Here is a 17,932-nt window from a genome sequence, read left to right as displayed (position 1 = left end):
GAGGTGGGGATGCTATCCCCTGTACCACAAGGGCAGATTAATGAAGGGAAATTCAGAAGAAAATTGAGGAGAATATTATTCTAGAAGAGAGTAGAAAGATTTTGTTGAGCATGTAACTCTCCAAGTATGAACCAATGAGAACTGATCGATCCGTGCTTCTTAACTGTATTTTTAAAGGCAGTTAAATAACTTGCACTTATACAGAGCACATTTCATATCTTCCGAATGTCCCAAAGGACTTTACAGTCAATTACATATTTTGGAAGTGTGATTGCTGTTGTAATATAAGAAACACACACAGCAAGCAGCATTGAGGGAAATGACTAGATAATCTGTTTATTAGTGACATTGGTTAACAGATAAACTTTGGCCATGTGAATACCCCCATGACTTGCATGAGGAATCACTGATTGACCTCCCTGCAGGACTCATGGAATAAAAGCTCCCGAGGGATTTGAAATTAACTGACCAGTTGGCGCTCATCTACCGAGCCCTGTATAAAGCAAGACCCTGGGTGGATCTACTGTTGTATTGTCCTGGTTGGGACCTAATGTGTTCACCCCAGGCTTGAGGTTTTCATTTGCTTTATTTTGTGCAGTTCCTTTACAGCTGACTCCTGGAGTTATTATAGAACAGGACACCAGGATTAACTCCACTTCTTTGAAATAGTGTTGTGGGATCTTTTGCAGCTACCTCAGAAAAGCAGATAGGACTTTGGTTTAATACCTCAAACAAAGATAGCACCTCTGCCAATGCAGTGTCCCCAGGAGAATCATCAGGCTTCATTGTTCTTTGTTCTTTGAAAGTCTCTGGGGCAGTGGCCGTTCACCAATCCCCCATTGTATGTAACAGTGACTGTCAGATCTTCATGGCCCTTTGTTTTGCATTCCTACAAATGTAAAATGTTGTCTACCTCTAACCTATCAATCTGTTTCATAACCTTAAAGACCTTAATCAGGTCAACACTTGGCCTTCTCTTTTCTAGAATAAAGCCTGTTCAATCCATCCTGTTCCTGCTCTACCCCATTATCCTAACGTTTAACATAGTCTCCGTTTCCAGCACCATTCACCTTATTGACAGATAAATTGGGTGGGGGGTGGGTTTCTGTGGCAGACCCAGCCAGCAGGATGTCATCCTCCCTGTCCCCCCACCCACCAACCGCCAGGCAGTGAAGACTGAACTCTGTCCTAATCTGTGAACTTTGCTACACGTTGAGTGACTGGGAATTGTGTTCAGTGTATTCACAGAGACTTGGCAGCTCGCAACATTCTTCTGTCCGAAAACAACGTGGTGAAGATCTGCGACTTTGGCCTCGCCAGAGATATTTATAAGGATCCTGATTACGTGCGAAAGGGGAACGTAAGTAGATTGGACTGAAGTTTGACACAGGTCGTTAAGGGTTAGGAAACAAAAGTGGGTAAAAGGATTTAAGATATAGAAAAGGTAGTGATCCAATCGAATGGTAGAACAAGCTCAAGGGGCTGAACGGCCTCCTCATCTTTCTATGTTCTCATCCAGGCCACTAGGAGTAAGTATTCCCACTGCACACAAACAGCTAGCGTTAGAGACAGTAATGTTGAGGCTTCCAAATGCTAAGGAAGATTTCTAAGATTTTTCACAGTAAAAATTTGCATTACAGTTCACATATATAATAATGACTTTTTCAAAGAAAGATTAAATGCTCACTGCCTGGAGTGAGCTGCGTAAGTTTACTTCAGAGAGATAAAGGCATTAATGGGGTTAGTGAGCTCAGTTGGCTAGAGTACGGTACAGAATAACATCAGTTGTCTGGGTTCACTCCCTGTTCCAAGGTAGTTCTTCAATCCCATCTCCTTGCTCTGTCTGATAGTGATATAGTAATATGAGCCATAATTAGCGACCCTCAGACAATGAGGGAGAGAGAGGGAAAGCCAATAAACATTACAGAACCAACATAGCTAAATGGTGTTCCAATACAAATCAGCTAAGATATGATTAAGTGGCAGAACAGGCCCGAGACACAGAGTGGTGTCTTCCTTTTCCTGTTCGGGGAAAACAAATGACTTTGGAATGCTATTTTTAAAGCTCTCCATCACTAAGGGTTTTCCTCATCTCACATCTGCATCTGTTGTAACTATTAATAGAGTTTAAGTTTATTTATTAGCGTCACAAGTCGGCAATCCCCAAGTCGCCACACTCCGGCGCCCGTTTGGGTACACTGAGGGAGAATTTAGCACGGCCAGTTCACCTAACCAGCACGTCTTTCGGACAGTGGGAGGGAACCGGAGCACCCGGAGGAAACCCATGCAGACAAAGGGAGAACCTGCAGACTTTGCACAGGAATCGAACCCTGGTCTTGGCGCATTGATTGCTCTGATTATTGGCATATCATGCGACTACTAGGGTGGTAGCCGGTGATCCCGATGGGCCAAAATAATTGATAAATAATTGAGAGAAAGTGAGTTCAAATCCAGCCATTGTAGTTTGAGAATTAGATTTATGTTTTAAAATGTGTGGATTAAAAACTCAGTAAAAGTAAAAAAAAGAGTCAAGTGGTCACTAATCTACTTGAGGACAGGACCCTGCTGCCTTCGCTTAGTCTGGTTCTACATGTGACTGTAGTCCCACACCAATGTGGTTAGCTCCTAACTCCTAACTTTATGAAGCAACCTAATAAGGGACTCAGTTTATTACATCACCAACAATTCAAGCAGGTCCATCGTCATCTTCTCAGGGCAATGAGGGGTGGGTAATAAGTGTTGGCCATGCCAGCGATGCTCATACTCCAAGTGCTTAATTCTGAACCTAACCCATGCTATACCTGGGAGTATTGATAGGGAGGGTGTAGAAGGAGCATCACTTTGTCTGTAATCCGTGTTGTACCTGCCCTGGGAGTGTTTGAATTTTTCTGAATTGCTCAGTAGTTTGAGAGAGTTTAAGTTTAAGTTTCAAATGTCAACCGAAAGCACAGTGGATCGTAACTCCTGATCTTTATGATTTGTTCCAGGCACGACTGCCGCTCAAGTGGATGGCTCCTGAGAGTATCTTCGATAAAGTTTACACCACCCAGAGTGATGTCTGGTCATTTGGGGTCCTCCTATGGGAGATCTTTTCTCTGGGTGAGGAGAAACTAATGTTTAAAACTAGGCTGAGTGAGGCCTCAGTGACCTCCTTCTTACCTAACTGAATTCTTGTCTCGCTTCAGGCGTCTCTCCTTATCCTGGAGTCCAGATCAATGAGGAATTCTGCCAGAGACTGCGGGAAGGCACCAGGATGCGGGCTCCAGAATACGCTACAGCGGAAATGTAATGGGGATATCTCTGAATCCTTAGAATAGACTGGGAATAAACAGAGTTAAATGACATGAGCAGGTCACAAAGAAAAGGCTGATGTTCAGTTGAGTATGGGAGATTAAGGGTTAATCAGTTGAGCTGTTTATAACGTTTAAAGGCGTCTAGGCTCGAGCGACAGAAACTATTTCCTTGGGAGTGCAGGACCAGAGGACATGACCTTAAAATAAGAGCTAGACTGGTCAAGGCTGAAGTTAGGAAGTTCTTTTCTCGTACAAAGGGTAATAGAAATCTGGAGCTGTCAAAATATTGAGGTGGGAAGGTCATTTGGAAGTTTCTAATTCGAGATTAATAGTTTATTGAAATGAAAACAGAAAGTGCTGGAAGAATTCAGCAGGTCTGGCAGCATCTGTGGACATGATGTAGAGATGTCGGCGTTGGACTGGGGTAAACACAGTCAGAAGTCTCACAACACCAGGTTAGAGTCCAACCAGTTTATTTGATAGTAATTACTACTCAACTGAACATTAAGAAACAGAGAGATCTTGCTGCCACTTAAGCCATATGGCCCCGCCAATGGTGCACCTCCCTCCATGGATTTCCCAGCAGCGAGGGATGCGTTCAACAGGAAACCCCATTGGAAATAAAATCCCACCACCAGCGAGTGGCACGCCACCCCCTGCCATGGAAAAACACCACCCAACCTTTTGTGTCCAATATAACTCCTCTTTGGAACTGAATGGAGGCAGAATTGTGATGGGTTTTGTACTGCTGAGAAAGGGGAAAGGGCCCAGGTGGAGCAAAAAGGGGAAGGTCAGGTGATAGTTTTTTTGTTAGGCAAGGGTATTCAGGATTACAGAACTAATGTGGGTAGATGGTATTCAGATACAGATCAGCCACGGTCTAACTGAGTGATGGAATATATTAGCGGGTTAAATGGCCTCCTTCTGTTCAGTTGAACATAGAACCCAGTAGTCAGATTGTTTATAATGCCATTACATTCACTGTCACATGTAGAATTATGAAATCACACTGTGTCAAAGAAGGCCATTCAGCCCATCATGCCAATATTGGCTCTTTGAAAGAACCAACCCATTAGTCCCACTCTATCTGCTCTTTCCCTATAGCCCTATAATCTTTCCCCCTTCAAGTATAGACCCAATTGGACCTCTTTCCACCACCACTTCAGGCATACATTCCAGGTCTATCATGTGCTGTGTTTGATGGGATATTGTAGAGAGATCTTTACTCTGTATCAAATCTTGCCCTCTGACTCAGGAAAATGTGTTCAGAAACTTGAGCGCAAAGTCTTGACTGACACTTGTAATGCATTATTAAGGGAATGGTACACTCTCAGTAACTTTCCTGTTATGCTCCCTCTACCCTTTCAACTGTGAGTAAAAGATCCTATCACACTATTCAAAGAAGAGCAGGGCAATTCTTCACAATGACCTGGCAAATATTTATTCTTAATTCATGTCATTAAAACATGACTTTTGTAAACTTGGTGATTGATCTCACTGCTGTTGGTGGGAGCTTGCTATGTGTAAATTAGCTGCCATGATTCCTATATTGCAAAAGTACAAAATAGTGATTAATTAGTTATGTAGGACTTTAGATTGTCCTTGGATCATAAAGTTGTGTATTTTTTTATTCATTCATGGGATATGGGCCTTGTTGGTTAGGCCAGCATATATTGTACATCCCTAATTGTCCTTGAGAAGGTGGTGGTGAGCTGCCTTCTTGAACTGCTGCAGTCCTTGTGGTGTAAGTACACCCACAGTGCTGTTAGGGAGGGAATTCCCAGATTTTGATGTAGTGACAGTGAAGGAAATTTCCAAGTGAGGATGGTGAATGGCTTGGAGGGGAACTTCCAGATGGTGGTGTTCCCAGGTATCTGTTGCCCTTGTCTTTCTAGATGGTAGTAGTCATGACCTATTGAAGACGGAGACCTACAGACTATTGATTGTAAGAAATCATGAGAATAGAGTACAAAGGTCAAGTTGAGATGGGTAACCAGCCATGTACCTATCAATTTTCTAATTTGATTTATTATTGTTAAATGTATGGTAAAGAGTGAAACGTGTTGTTTCTTGCGCACTATACAGACAAAGCATACCGTTCACAGAGAAGGAAAGGAGAGGGTGCAGAATGTAGTGTTACAATCATAGCTGGGGTGTAGAGAAAGATCAACTTAGTGCAAGGTAGATCCATTCAAAAGTCTGATGGCAGCAGGAAAGAAGCTGTTCTTGAATCGGTTGGTACGTGACCTCAGACTTTTGTATCTTGTTCCCAATGGAAGAAAGTGGAAGAGAGAGTGTCCGGGGTGCAGGGGATCCTTGATTATGATGGCTGCTTTTCGGAGGCAGCAGGAAGTGTAGACAGAGTCAGTGGATGGGAGGCTGGTTTGCGTGATGGACTGGGCTACATTCATGTCTCTCATGACAGAGTGACAGAGCAGACAGGTTCATGGGCCATATGATCTACTCCAGCTCCTTTATCTTAATCTTTTATATAAAGGGAACTATATTAATGCAAGTTCTCTTTTATTTAACAAGTCCTACCAGAAAATTACGGTTTCCACATCTGAAAATTTATAATTCTAGAAATCCTTTCACAGTCAAGCTTCTTGGAAGGTCTTGACCCACCTGACATTGACTAACAAGTGAATTCATTTCTCCGGCAGCTATCGTATAATGCTAGGCAGCTGGCAAGGAGATCCGAAGGACAGGCCTACCTTCTCAGATCTGGTGGAGCTCCTCGGAGATCTGCTGCAAGCCAACGTCCAGCAGGTGGGTCACCTGAAATACGTTCACCCGGTCACTCAGGATTGCACTGGTTTAGCTCAATGAACAACGATTTTCTTCAGCGTTTTCACTAGAGCAGTTTGCTTGGGCACCTGCCAGAATCAAGTGCAGTCACGGCACTGAATTTGTGCCCCACCTCCATTCTCATTGGACCTTCTCCCAATTCCCTCCAAGCCGAACGACTCTGATTCCCATTGAATTCCATTCAGCCCAATTAAAACAACTCACCCAAATTGCCACTCTTCCCATTAAAAGCAGCCTAGCGGCCATTGGCAAGGTGTCAACAACGGTTTCCAGGAGACCTGAGCTCAGTCTTGTAGCCAACCAATTTCCATTTCTACTTGTTAAAGCAGGGTTTGCTGGGCAGCGATCAGGAACAGAGGCCCTGCTTACATTTCCCGTAGATAAACTGACTAACTCATGAATAATGGGAGATGGGAGGAACAGGTGAGCGTGGACCTATGGTTCCCAAGGCTCTTCATTGCTGCAATTGTCTTTGTCAGAGTTCAATCTGACCCCTGAGTCATAAAGCCAATTCAGAGGCTTTTCATACTTTTCATAGGATTGAGTGCATTGGCAAGGTCAGCATTTGTTGCCCAACCCTAATTGCCCTTGAGAAGATGGTGAACCACCTTCTCAAACCGTTGCAGTCCATGCGGTGTAGATACACCCATAGTGCTGTTAGGGAGGGAATTGCATGTTTTTGACCCAGCGACAGTGAAAAGATGGTGATACTGTTCCAAGTCAGGATGATGAGAGTTGGAGGGGATTTTGTAAATTCCCTTGCATTTCTGTCCTGTTCTTTTTGGTAGAGGTTGTGGGTTTGGAAGGTGCTGTCAAAGGAGGCTTGGTGAGGTCCTGCAATGCATCTTGCAAATGGTACATACTGCTGCCATGATGCTTCTGTAATGGAGTGAATGTATAAGGCAATGGACAGAGTACTGATCAAATGGACTTCTTTGTCCTGAATGGTGTTGAGCTTCTTGTGTGTTCCGCGCACAAAAATGAGGCCAACATTTTCAACGTGGAATAAATATGAGCCTTGCAAGTGACACCCATATTCCAAAAAGAATCATAGAATCCTTACAGAGGAGAAGGAGGCCATTCGGCCCATCAAGCCTGCACCAGCAACAATCCCATCCGGACCCTATCCCCTTAACCCCATGTATTCACCCTTCTAATCCCCTGACGCTAAGAGGTACTTTAGCATGGCCAATCAATCTAACCTGCATATTTTTGGACTCTGGAGGAAACTGGAGCACCCAGAGGAAATCCACATAGACATAGGGAAAATGTGCAAACTCCACACAGACAATGACCCAAGGCCGGATTTGAACCCATGTCCCTGGCGCTATGAGGCAGCAGTGCTAACCACTGTGCCACCGTGCCACCTACTCAGACCTTCTTGGTCTGTTTTGCTCAACACAGAGTGGGGCATTTATAAGACAAACCTTTAAAGGATCTTTTAATCACTTCCTGTGTCACCATGTCACTGCATCATGGAGAGATCGTCCAAACCCCTCACAAATCCTCCTACCATCAATCCAAACAACCGGAATAATGCAAGGGGTACCAACTCACAGCTTTTCAATTGTTAACTGTATTTACATTCCTATCTCCTGAATTGTCTATGACAGGATACGAGTGAGGGAATACTGCAATGCCAGAAATGCTGCTGCTCAAAATGTGATATCAAACGGAAGCCCCATTTACAATCTCAGTTGGACATCAAAGGTCCAACAACCACTCTCTTGAAGAAAAGCAGTGGCTTTCCCCCTGGTGTCCTGGGCCAATGTTCATCCCAACACTAGTGTCACCAAAACAGTCACGATCAGATTGTTGCTTGTGGAATTTTGCTGTGCACAGATTGGCTGCCATGTTTCCTACATTATATCACTGACTACAGTTCAAAAGTACTTATTTGGCTGTAAAGTGCTTTGAGTCTTCCTGAGGTTGTGCAATGTGCCGTATGGGCACTTTGATGGCCTGAATGGCCTTGTTCTGCAATTTGGGATTCTATGTATCAATTCAAGTCTACCTTTTCTTTTAGGATGGGAAAGATTACATTCCTCTCAGTATGCTGCAGTGTCCGGAAGATGACTTGGGCTTTTCCCAGCCACATTCATCCATGTCACATGGAGAGGATAAAGGGTCTGAATCAAGATTACGATGTGACAGTATAGGACCAAGGTAAGGGCAGGGGGAAGGGGAGTCACTTTGGTAACTAACAAAGGTAACATCAGACTTACACATGTTTTCTCAGTCAGTAGCTTCTCCCAACCCATTCCCAGCACAGGTTTCCTCACATCATACTCAGAACTGGAATCTAGCTCTCAGAGACCAGTCTGTCCTTTAAACATCAGTAGCCAATTACAGGAATACAGCCAACATTTGCAATGTTCTGTATCCTTGACCCTTTGCCAGTGAGGTCTCATTCAGGAATCCTCTGCTCCTAACCCCTTAGACTGCTATGAAAAGATTGCAAATCCTGAAGCCCTACTAATGTGACACACTAATGTGACATTGGGGTGGAGGTTGTATTAAGGGTGGGGATTGGGATGGAGGTTGTGTTAAGGGTGCAAATTGGGGAGGAGGTTGTGTTGAGGGTGGGGATTGGAGTGGAGGTTGTGTTGAGGGTGGGGATTGGGGTGGAGGTTGGGTTGAGAGTTGGATTGGAGTACCAGCTGCGTTGGCTAACTCTGTCTCACTGCAATTTATTTCTCTGCAGATACTATAATTGTATCTCTTTTTCTGGACATATAAGTGGGGAGAGTCAGATTAAGTGCCCATCAAGAGTGAAAACATTTGAGGATGTCCCTGTGGAAGAGACAATGAAACCCATGCAAAATGTGAGTATCCCATGTCTCCCAAATCCAGGTTAAAACTTTATCCATGTTTAAATCCTCTTCCTCTGTTATAATTCCCTCTTTGTTTCCTGCAGCAGGAATGCTCCATTGCTGCTTCATGCGTTACTGACTAGATTAGTCAATAGATTTTGAAGAGGCTCCCTTACAGTCGCAGGAGTTAAATCACCAGAATCCTTTCAAACTAAGGTGCTTGGAGGTTTATCTTTGGCCTGTGTTTTGGGTTAGCTGATTTCAGATGGGGGTCGGTGCTGTTGAAACTGCTGCAATAGATTTCAGTTCGCCCCTGGGTTAATGAGGCGGGAATGAAATATCAGCCAGACTTCCTGACTGGAATGTGACTGTGGTTATTGGGTAAAGATGTGATCAGGTCAACAGGTCTATGGAAGTGTTGCTGAGTCCTGGAAATGTGCGCCAGGAATAATCACCTCTTCAACAAGAGGAAGAAAAGGGAGAAATTAAAAGACATTGATTTGAGTGGAATATAAATCGGGGTCGGGTATAAATGGAGCATCTGAGTCCCTATCATCCATTGCTTGTACAGACCAATTTATTTCTTTGAGTCTAATTCCTGTTTATAAACATTCAGGCCATTCTATCACTGCCTCTTATCAGCACCACGTTTTAATATAAAAATGTATTTGAAAGGTTGACCTGTGGATCCCACTGCGTCACATTGAACACAGATTGTTCTTCATTGCTGAAACATAGCTGCGATATTCTTGCAGTGCCAGCATTGCAATTTAATTTCCACTCCCTTCCAACCTCTATTTCAGGATAACCAAACAGACAGCGGGATGGTCCTGGCATCTGAAGAGCTTGAGAAGATAGAAACCAAGCATAAAAAGCAAATGGTGTTCAGGTGAGGTGGAGGTAGTGGGGGAGAGGGGAGGCAGGGGTGATTCATAAAACCACAATCAATGTGAAAACTGCCTCTCATTTTCTTTCATTCTCAATTAACATCAGTATTTTCCCTAATTCAGGCAAGAAATTCCAGGGCTAGGATGTAGAGCACTTTCACTACAAGCATTTAATGTGAACACAAATATTTTCTGGGTTAGATACAGAGTAAAGCTCCCACTACACTGTCTTCCATCAAACACTCTCAGGACAGGTACAGCACAGGATTAGCTACAGAGTAAAGCTCCCTCTACACTGTCTCCATCATACACTCCCAGGATAAGTACAGCACAGAGTTAGATCAGAATAAAGCTCCCTCTACACTGTCTCCCATCAAACTCTCCCAGGACAGGTACAGTGTAGTGTTAGACATAGAATAAAACTCCCTCTACACTGTTCCATCAAACACTCCCAGGACAGGTACAGCACAGGGTTAGATACAGAGTAAAGCTCCCTCTATGCTGTCCCCATCAAACACTCCCAGGACAGGTACAGCACGGGGTTAGATACAAAGTAAAGATTCTTCAAAATGAAATCGGCAGCATTGATATGAAGTTGATTCAGTGACAAGGAGGGCAGTGGTCAACAGTTGTTTCTCAAACTAAAAGAAGGTATATAACAGCGTTGGTTCCTCTGGAATTGGTACTAGGAACACTGCCTTTCACTACATACATTAATAACCTAGACGTAGGTGTTTGCAATTTCAAAATTTGCAGATGACATAAAATCTGAAGGTATTGGGAATTGTAAACAGGATGGGGATAGACTTCCAGACGAGAGAGTTTCAGAAGAGATGGAATTGGTACTTTAGTGGCAGATGGCTAAATGGTGTTCTTCTATGCCATGACCATTCTATGTCAAAAACTCGCAGGGCAGGTTCAGCATGGGTTTAGATGGAGAGTAAAATTCCCTCTACGCTGTTCCATCAAATACTCCAGGGCAGGTACAGCACATGTGTTCTTTGTGTAAAGGACGGACATAGGAATCTAAACTTAAACAGTGCTAATTTTATCATAATTCTCTTGCTCATAAAGTCAACCTGTTTTTGTCAACATTATCTGCTACTCCATGTTTGTGAAACAACCTGGGTAATATAACTTTGATTCTATCAAATAATCAAGTTAAGCTCTGTAACAAAAAGAGAAAATGCTGGAAAATCTCAACAGGTCTGACAGCCCCTGTGGAGAGAGAATAGAGCCAATGTTTCAAGTTTGGATGACCTTTCATCAAAGCTAAGAGAAAAGAAACTCAGAAGAAATTTATATATTGGGGAGGGTGGAGGGGGGGCAGTGCTGCAATAGCACAAAGGGAATTTAAACGATAGCGAAGAAGGCTGAGAAAGGTGCTAAAAGTGTCCATCAGAATGTGTGAATGGAGGAACAGAAATACAAATTGTTAAGCAACTGCCTGAGGAATGTGGCAGTTGCCCTGAAGAAGCGGGGTGGGGGGATTGGGACAAGATGGAGAGTGAGAGTGGAGAAGTGAAAAATGGAAGTGAGAATGAAGAATGATAAAAGTGAGATGAAAGAAAGAAATGAAATAAAATGGAAATGGGGAGAGGTTGGAGGGGAGAAGTTTAAAGTTGTTGAACTCAATGTTTAATCTGGAAGGCAGTAAAGTGCCCAAACGGAAGATAAGGTGCTGTTCCTCCAGTTTACACTGGGATTCACAAGAACATTGCAAAAGGATAAAGATGGACATGTGGACAGGAGAGCAGGGTGGTGTGTTGAAGTGCCAAGCGACAGGAAGGTTTGATTTGATTTGATTTATTATTGTCACATGTATTAGTAAACAGTGTTGTTTCTTGCGCGCTATACAAAGCATACCAATAATAGAAATGGAAACGAGAGAATGCAGAATGTAGTGTTACAATCATAGCTAGGGTGCAGGGAAAAATCAACTTAGTTATGAGGTAGGTCCATTCAAAAGCAGGGAAGAAGCTGTTCTTGAGTTGGTTGGTAACGTGACCTCAAACTTTTGTATCTTTTTCCCAATAGAAAATCTTGCTTTTCTTGAATTATTCCAATTCATTTTATGTCCAGGACAATAGATTTACAGTATCTTTAAAACAGAAATTAAACATTCCCATTTGATTTCCAGGATTAACATATTTTGTTCGTTTGTTCTTTATTGTTGATGTCAGGCTGGGGTTATTCTCCTTGGAGCAATGGAGGTTAAGGGGAGATTTGATAAAATTGGATAAGACTCTGATGGGTTTAGATAAGGTGGACAATAAAAAGCTGCTCCCATTAGATGTGGAACAAGGATAAAGGGGACACAGATGCTGAGGTTTTTACTTTCAAACCACCCAGTTGAGCCACTTCACACAGAAGGCCCTGATGTTGTATGATGTGTCTGTGTCTATCTGACACTTCTTGCTATTTGATACTTTCCTTCTGTGCTCATCATAGAAACAGTCACAAACCATTTGTCTCCTATAGACTTGACTGAATCAACTTGTTGTACTATGTATAGTTCTGCATCAGACTCATTTGCGGATATCCGTTCCAGGGCCATCTAACATAATAAGAACATAAGAAATAGGAGCAGGAGTAGGCCATCTAGCCCCTCGAGCCTGCCCCGCCATTCAATAAGATCATGGCTGATCTGAAGTGGCTCAATTCCACTTTCCCACCTTCTCCCCATAACTCTTAATCCCCTTGCCTACCAAAAACCTATCCACCCGCATCTTAAATATATTTAGTGAGGCAGCCTCCACCACTTCAACGGGCAGAGAATTCCAGAGATTCACCACCCTTTGAGTGAAGAAGTTCCTCCTCAACTCTGTTCTAAACTGCGCCCTCCCTTATCTTGAGGGTGTGCCCTCTAGTCCTACTGTCCTTTCTGAGCGGGAAGAACCTCTCCACCTATACCCTATCCATCCCCTTCATCATCTTATACATCTCAATAAGATCCCCCCTCATCCTTCTAAACGCCAATGAGTACAAGCCCAGTCTATTCAGCCTCTCTTCATAGTTCAACCCCCTCAACTCCGGTATCAGCCTAGTGAACCTCCTCTGCACTCCCTCCAAGGCCAAAATATCCTTGCACAAGTGCGGCGACCAAAACTGCACACAGTACTCCAGCTGCGGCCTCACCAGTGCCCTGTACAGTTGCAGCAAGACCTCCCTACTTTTATATTCAATCCCCCTCGCTATGAAGGCCAGCATCCCATTTGCCTTCCTGATCACCTGCTGCCCCTGCAGGCTAGGTTTTTGTGACTCATGCACAAGGACCCCCAGGTCCCTCTGCACCATAGCATGCTGCAGCTTTTCACCCTTTAAGTAGTAATCCCTCCTACTATTATTCCTGCCAAAGTGGATAACCTCACACTTGCCAACATTGTATTCCATCTGCCAGGTCCTCGCCCACTCGCTCAGCCTATCCAGATCCCTCTGCAGACTTTCCACACCCTCCGCACAATTTGCTTTTCCACTTATCTTTGTGTCATCAGCAAACTTCGACACCCTACACTCAGCCCCCTCCTCCAGATCACCTATATAAATGGTAAATAGCTGAGGCCCCAGCACCGATATGACTAGAAAGAAAGAATGAAGTAAATATGTTTTCTTTCCTATTCGGCCTGAGTCAGCTAAACCACGATGGTTGTAGAAGCAGAACTGTTTGGATAAGGACAAAGGTTGTAACTACAATGGTGTCAAGAAGTAAATGATGCGTTAATTAGTGACCAATCTCAAACAAGGTAGATAAATGGCAGGCCCAGAAACAATAGTGGCTAAAAGAGATCAACCTTGAGGATGAGATAAGGGATCTCGGGGTATGGAGCTGCAGTGAGCATAAAAAGACTGTAAGCGAATGGTTCGTTGGATTGTTTCGGACATCCCGGCTTTATTGTCTTGTACTGGAGAATAAAGTCTACTGCTTGGAGGATCAAGGCTCAGACTCTCTGTTTCGATTGACTAGAGTTAGTTGTCGTCTTGGGGAACCACTTTGCTTCTTTCTATCCAAACACTTTTCACAGAATTATTTTGCCTTTTGTAGTTAAAAACCTGCTTTCCCCATGCTGGACAATCCTCCTTTTCCTGTGCATGCTGTCCTCCACAGTATTTGATCCTGCCCTTTTGTCTGCAATTGTTCCACCCTTTTGGCTTGGATTGTCTGTCAGTATAATTTATGTCCTGAGGAGCAGTGATCGCAGTATGACTGAAATTTGCATTCAGTTTGAAGAAGAGAAGAGTGGAACTAAGACTAGTATCTTAAACGTAAATAAGAGAAATTATGAAGACATGAAAGCTGAACTAGTTAAAGTAATCTGGCAAATTAGGTTAAGGGAGAGGTCAGGAGAGATTTGAGGGGAAATTTCAGATACACAGGTTAGATACATTCCAATAATTACAAGGAGCGAGGGAGGAGAGGAGGACCTAAGACCTGTGTTTAAATAAAAAAAGTTAAAAATGGCAAATGGAATTTAATGTTGGCAAATGTGAGGTTGTCCACTTTGGTAGGAATAATGGTAGGAAGGACTATTACTTAAATGGCGAAAAACTGCAGCATGCGACGGTGCAGAGGGACCTCGGGGTCCTTGTGCATGACTCGCAAAAACCCACCCTGCAGGTGCAGCAGGTGGTCAGGAATGCGAATGGGATGCTGGCCTTCATAGCGAGGGGGATTGAATATAAAAGTAGGGAGGTCTTGCTGCAGCTGTATAGGGCACTGGTGAGGCCACAGCTGGAGTACTGTGTGCAGTTTTGGTCGCCACACTTACGCAAGGATATTTTGGCCTTGGAGGGAGTGCAGAGGAGGTTTACTAGGCTGATTCCGGAGTTGAGGGGGTTGAACTATGAGGAGAGGCTGAATAAACTAGGCTTGTACTCGTTAGAGTTTAGAAGAATGAGGGGAGATCTCATTGAGACGTATAAGATGTTGAATGGGATGGATAGGATAGAGGTGGAGAGGCTCTTCCCCCTCAGAAAGGACAGTAGGACTAGAGGGCACAGCCTCAGGATAAAGGGGGGGCGGTTTAGAACGGAGTTGAGGAGGAACTTCTTCACTCAAAGGGTGGTGAATCTCTGGAATTCTCTGCCCGTTGAAGTGGTGGAGGCTGCCTCGCTCAATATTTTTAAGACGCGGGTTGATGGGTTTTTGATAGGCGAGGGGATTAAGGGTTATGGGGAGAGGGCGGGAATGTGGAAGTGAGCCACGACAGATCAGCCATGATCTTATTGAATGGCAGGGCAGGCTCGAAGGGCTAGATGGCCTACTCCTGCTCCTATTTCTTATGTTCTTTTATGTTCTTATGCATCATCAAATGACATTTAAAAAGGCATATAATGTGCAAAGACGGGTGACAGGTCAGCGGTTTGCGCAAAATATGAAAAAAAAAGCAAAGGGTGACTTAAACATTAATAATGAGGGAATAATTAGAGGGGGTTAGTTTTGGGACAAGCCAGGGAGCTGAATACAGAAAGCAAAAGCAGGATGGAGGGGAAAGTTCACAGACTAAAGTTGCTGAACTCAATGTTGCATCCAGAGGGCTGTAACACACCTAATCGGAAGATGAGGTGCAATATAGAGGAAGCGATAGCCTAGTGGTTTTATCGCTAAACTATTAATCCAGAGATTGAGCTAATATTCCAGGGACCTAGGTTCAAATCCCACCACGACTGACAGTACAATTTGAATTCAATTTAAAAAAACCTGGAATTAAGGATCTGCTGATGACCATGAAACCATTGTCAATTGTTGAAAGATCCATCTCGTTCACTAATGTCCTTTTGGGAAGGAAATCTGCTGTCTTACTGGTCTGACCTACATATGACTCCAGAACTACAACAATGTGGTTGACTCTCAACTGCTCTCAGGCAACTAGAGATGGGCAATAAATGCTGGCCACCTGGCGACCCCAATGTCCCACGATTGAATAAAAATAAAAAGTTAACGTAAAGTTTATTTATTAGTCACAAGCAGGCTTACATTAACATTGCAATGAAGCTACTGTGAAAATCCCCTACTTGCCACACTCTGGTGCCTGTTCGGGTACATTGAGGGAGAATTTAGCTTGGCCAATGTGCCTAATCAGGTGCATAGGCCAAGGTGCAAATGTTCTTCTAGTTTGCAATTGCTGAGGCAGAGAGACAGCAATGACTGCCCTGCTACAACCTTCTGGGCCACCATTTGACTCCTGTTTCTTTTCTTTCCCACGGCAGAAAACTCTCAAGTAAAAACACAGACGTGGCCTCGGAGTTTTGCAGACGGCCGGAGCGGTGTAGATGCAGATCAACCTGGTATCCCGACACCTCAGGGCAAACCAATCACAGCAATGACTATGGACACCTCTCGCACGGTGCTCAGGAGCGTGAGGGACGGAGTACACTGCCTGTGGATCCCATCATCCCAGAAAGCATCTCCCGCTTCTAGGACCCGACTCCCACGGGAAGAACCTCCGCAGGAATCCTAGTTCATTGTATCAGCCCAATGCGACATTTTAGACTCTGTTTCAACAAATATCTCGCTCAGTCTAAGCAGTTCTTCCACTGCAACTGTTGTGAAGTGACAAAATATCAAGGGAACCAGAGAGGTGGATTTTCAGCTGACTTTCTGGGTGTGTAACTCATTCTTTATACAACAGAGAAACAAACAGCCCACTTTTCAATTGCAGAGATTTCACTGCAAATGAAAATTGAGCAGCCTCTATAACCAGCTCCCTGGGAGTAAGTAAGAAACTTTGCCCAATTGTGTTGGAGGACATTTAGCTTTCCAAAAACAGAAACTATATATAACCAGATTTGTAATTATGACTTTACTCAAAGAGCCCTTTTGAAAGTCTGCGTTGTTTTCTGTTCATTTTATTTTATTTTCCTCTAGGTTTATTGTCAAGTTCAGAAATTTCCTGGGAATCTGTGTATTTTGATATAAAAATAATAGAGTTTAACTTTGAACATTTACAAGTTGTTTGTACGCAGGTTCCACACTGAGGGAGGGGCAGGAATACCCGTCTTCTCTGTGTCAACTGCTTATCGTGAGATTGTTCATGTTTGTATGAAGAACGTCTGCAAAAATTTCACATTAAGTAGCAGCCAAAATCTTCCCTCTTTTAGAAAATGTTACTGAAGTATTGCTTAACATTGAGATTGAGTTGTTCACTGTGTGCCACACAAGCACACTCTCTCATCTCTCTCTTTCTGCCTGTTTCACTCTCTACATATATCACAATCCCTCACATCAGACTATCGTATATTGTGAACTGTCATCTGTGCTACCAATTTACTGGATTGTCTGACCCTGTCTCGTAAACGACAGAAAAGTGTTGAGGTTACTATACAGGGAAAAAGAATGTGCATTATAGTGCCTTCCATGACCTTTGGATGTTCCAAAGTACTCTACTAGCCAATGAAGTACTTTTGAAGTGTAGTCACTGTAGCAATGAAGGAACCATGGCAGCCAATTTATGATGTGGAGATACCAGCATTGGACTGGGGTAAACACAATAAGAAGTCTCACAACACCAGGTTAAAGTCCAACAAGTTTATTTGATAGTAAACTCACTAGCTTTCGGGGTTTGCCCCTTCGTCAGGTGAGTGGAGAACTCTCCATTCACTTGACGAAGGAGCAAACCTCGAAAGCTAGTGAGTTTACTGTCAAATAAACTTGTTGGACTTTAACCTGGTGTTGTGAGACTTCTTACTGAGCCAATTATGAACAGGAAAATCCCACAAAAAGCAACAAAATAAATGACCAGATAATTAATACTTTTAAAGTTGGTGAAGGATAAATGTTGTCCGGGACACGGGAAGAGAATTCTCCCTGCTCTCCTTTAAAATCCAGACTGTCCTCCTGTCTAGCTGCTACCCAGACTGTACTCCTGTCTGGCCTTGACCTCAGACTGCGCTACTGTCTGGCTGTGACCCAGACTGCGCTACTGTCTAGCTGTGACCCAGACTGCGCTATTGTCGAGCCACAACCCCAAACCATGCTGTTGTCTGCGTGGCCCGAGACTGCCTCCATGTCCAGCTTCAAAACTAGACTGCCCTCCTCCCTAGTCAATACCCCACCAATAGAAAAACCATTGGAATACGATCCACTACTTTTTTAAACTTCCCACTGTCAGATTTCTAATGCAAAGGATTTCTG

General features: G+C 43.6%; 1 protein-coding gene across 1 annotated transcript in view; it reads left to right on the top strand.

Moving 5' to 3' along the window:
• Positions 1-17,320, top strand: part of flt4 (fms related receptor tyrosine kinase 4) — a 201,439-nt gene extending 184,119 nt beyond the window's left edge. The window contains exons 24-31 of the mRNA XM_080201284.1: positions 1,238-1,360; positions 2,988-3,099; positions 3,186-3,285; positions 5,957-6,062; positions 8,128-8,267; positions 8,806-8,926; positions 9,718-9,803; positions 16,009-17,320. Coding sequence (XP_080057410.1) covers positions 1,238-1,360; positions 2,988-3,099; positions 3,186-3,285; positions 5,957-6,062; positions 8,128-8,267; positions 8,806-8,926; positions 9,718-9,803; positions 16,009-16,219 — 999 coding nt within the window. The 3' untranslated portion in view covers positions 16,220-17,320. The remainder of the gene's footprint in view (positions 1-1,237; positions 1,361-2,987; positions 3,100-3,185; positions 3,286-5,956; positions 6,063-8,127; positions 8,268-8,805; positions 8,927-9,717; positions 9,804-16,008) is intronic.
• The last annotated feature ends 612 nt before the right edge of the window (positions 17,321-17,932 follow it).

This window comes from Carcharhinus amblyrhynchos, chromosome 13 (assembly GCF_965287045.1).
Source record: "Carcharhinus amblyrhynchos chromosome 13, sCarAmb.v2.hapA, whole genome shotgun sequence".
Lineage (NCBI taxonomy): Eukaryota > Metazoa > Chordata > Chondrichthyes > Carcharhiniformes > Carcharhinidae > Carcharhinus > Carcharhinus amblyrhynchos.
This window is presented reverse-complemented; position numbering and strand designations above follow the sequence as displayed.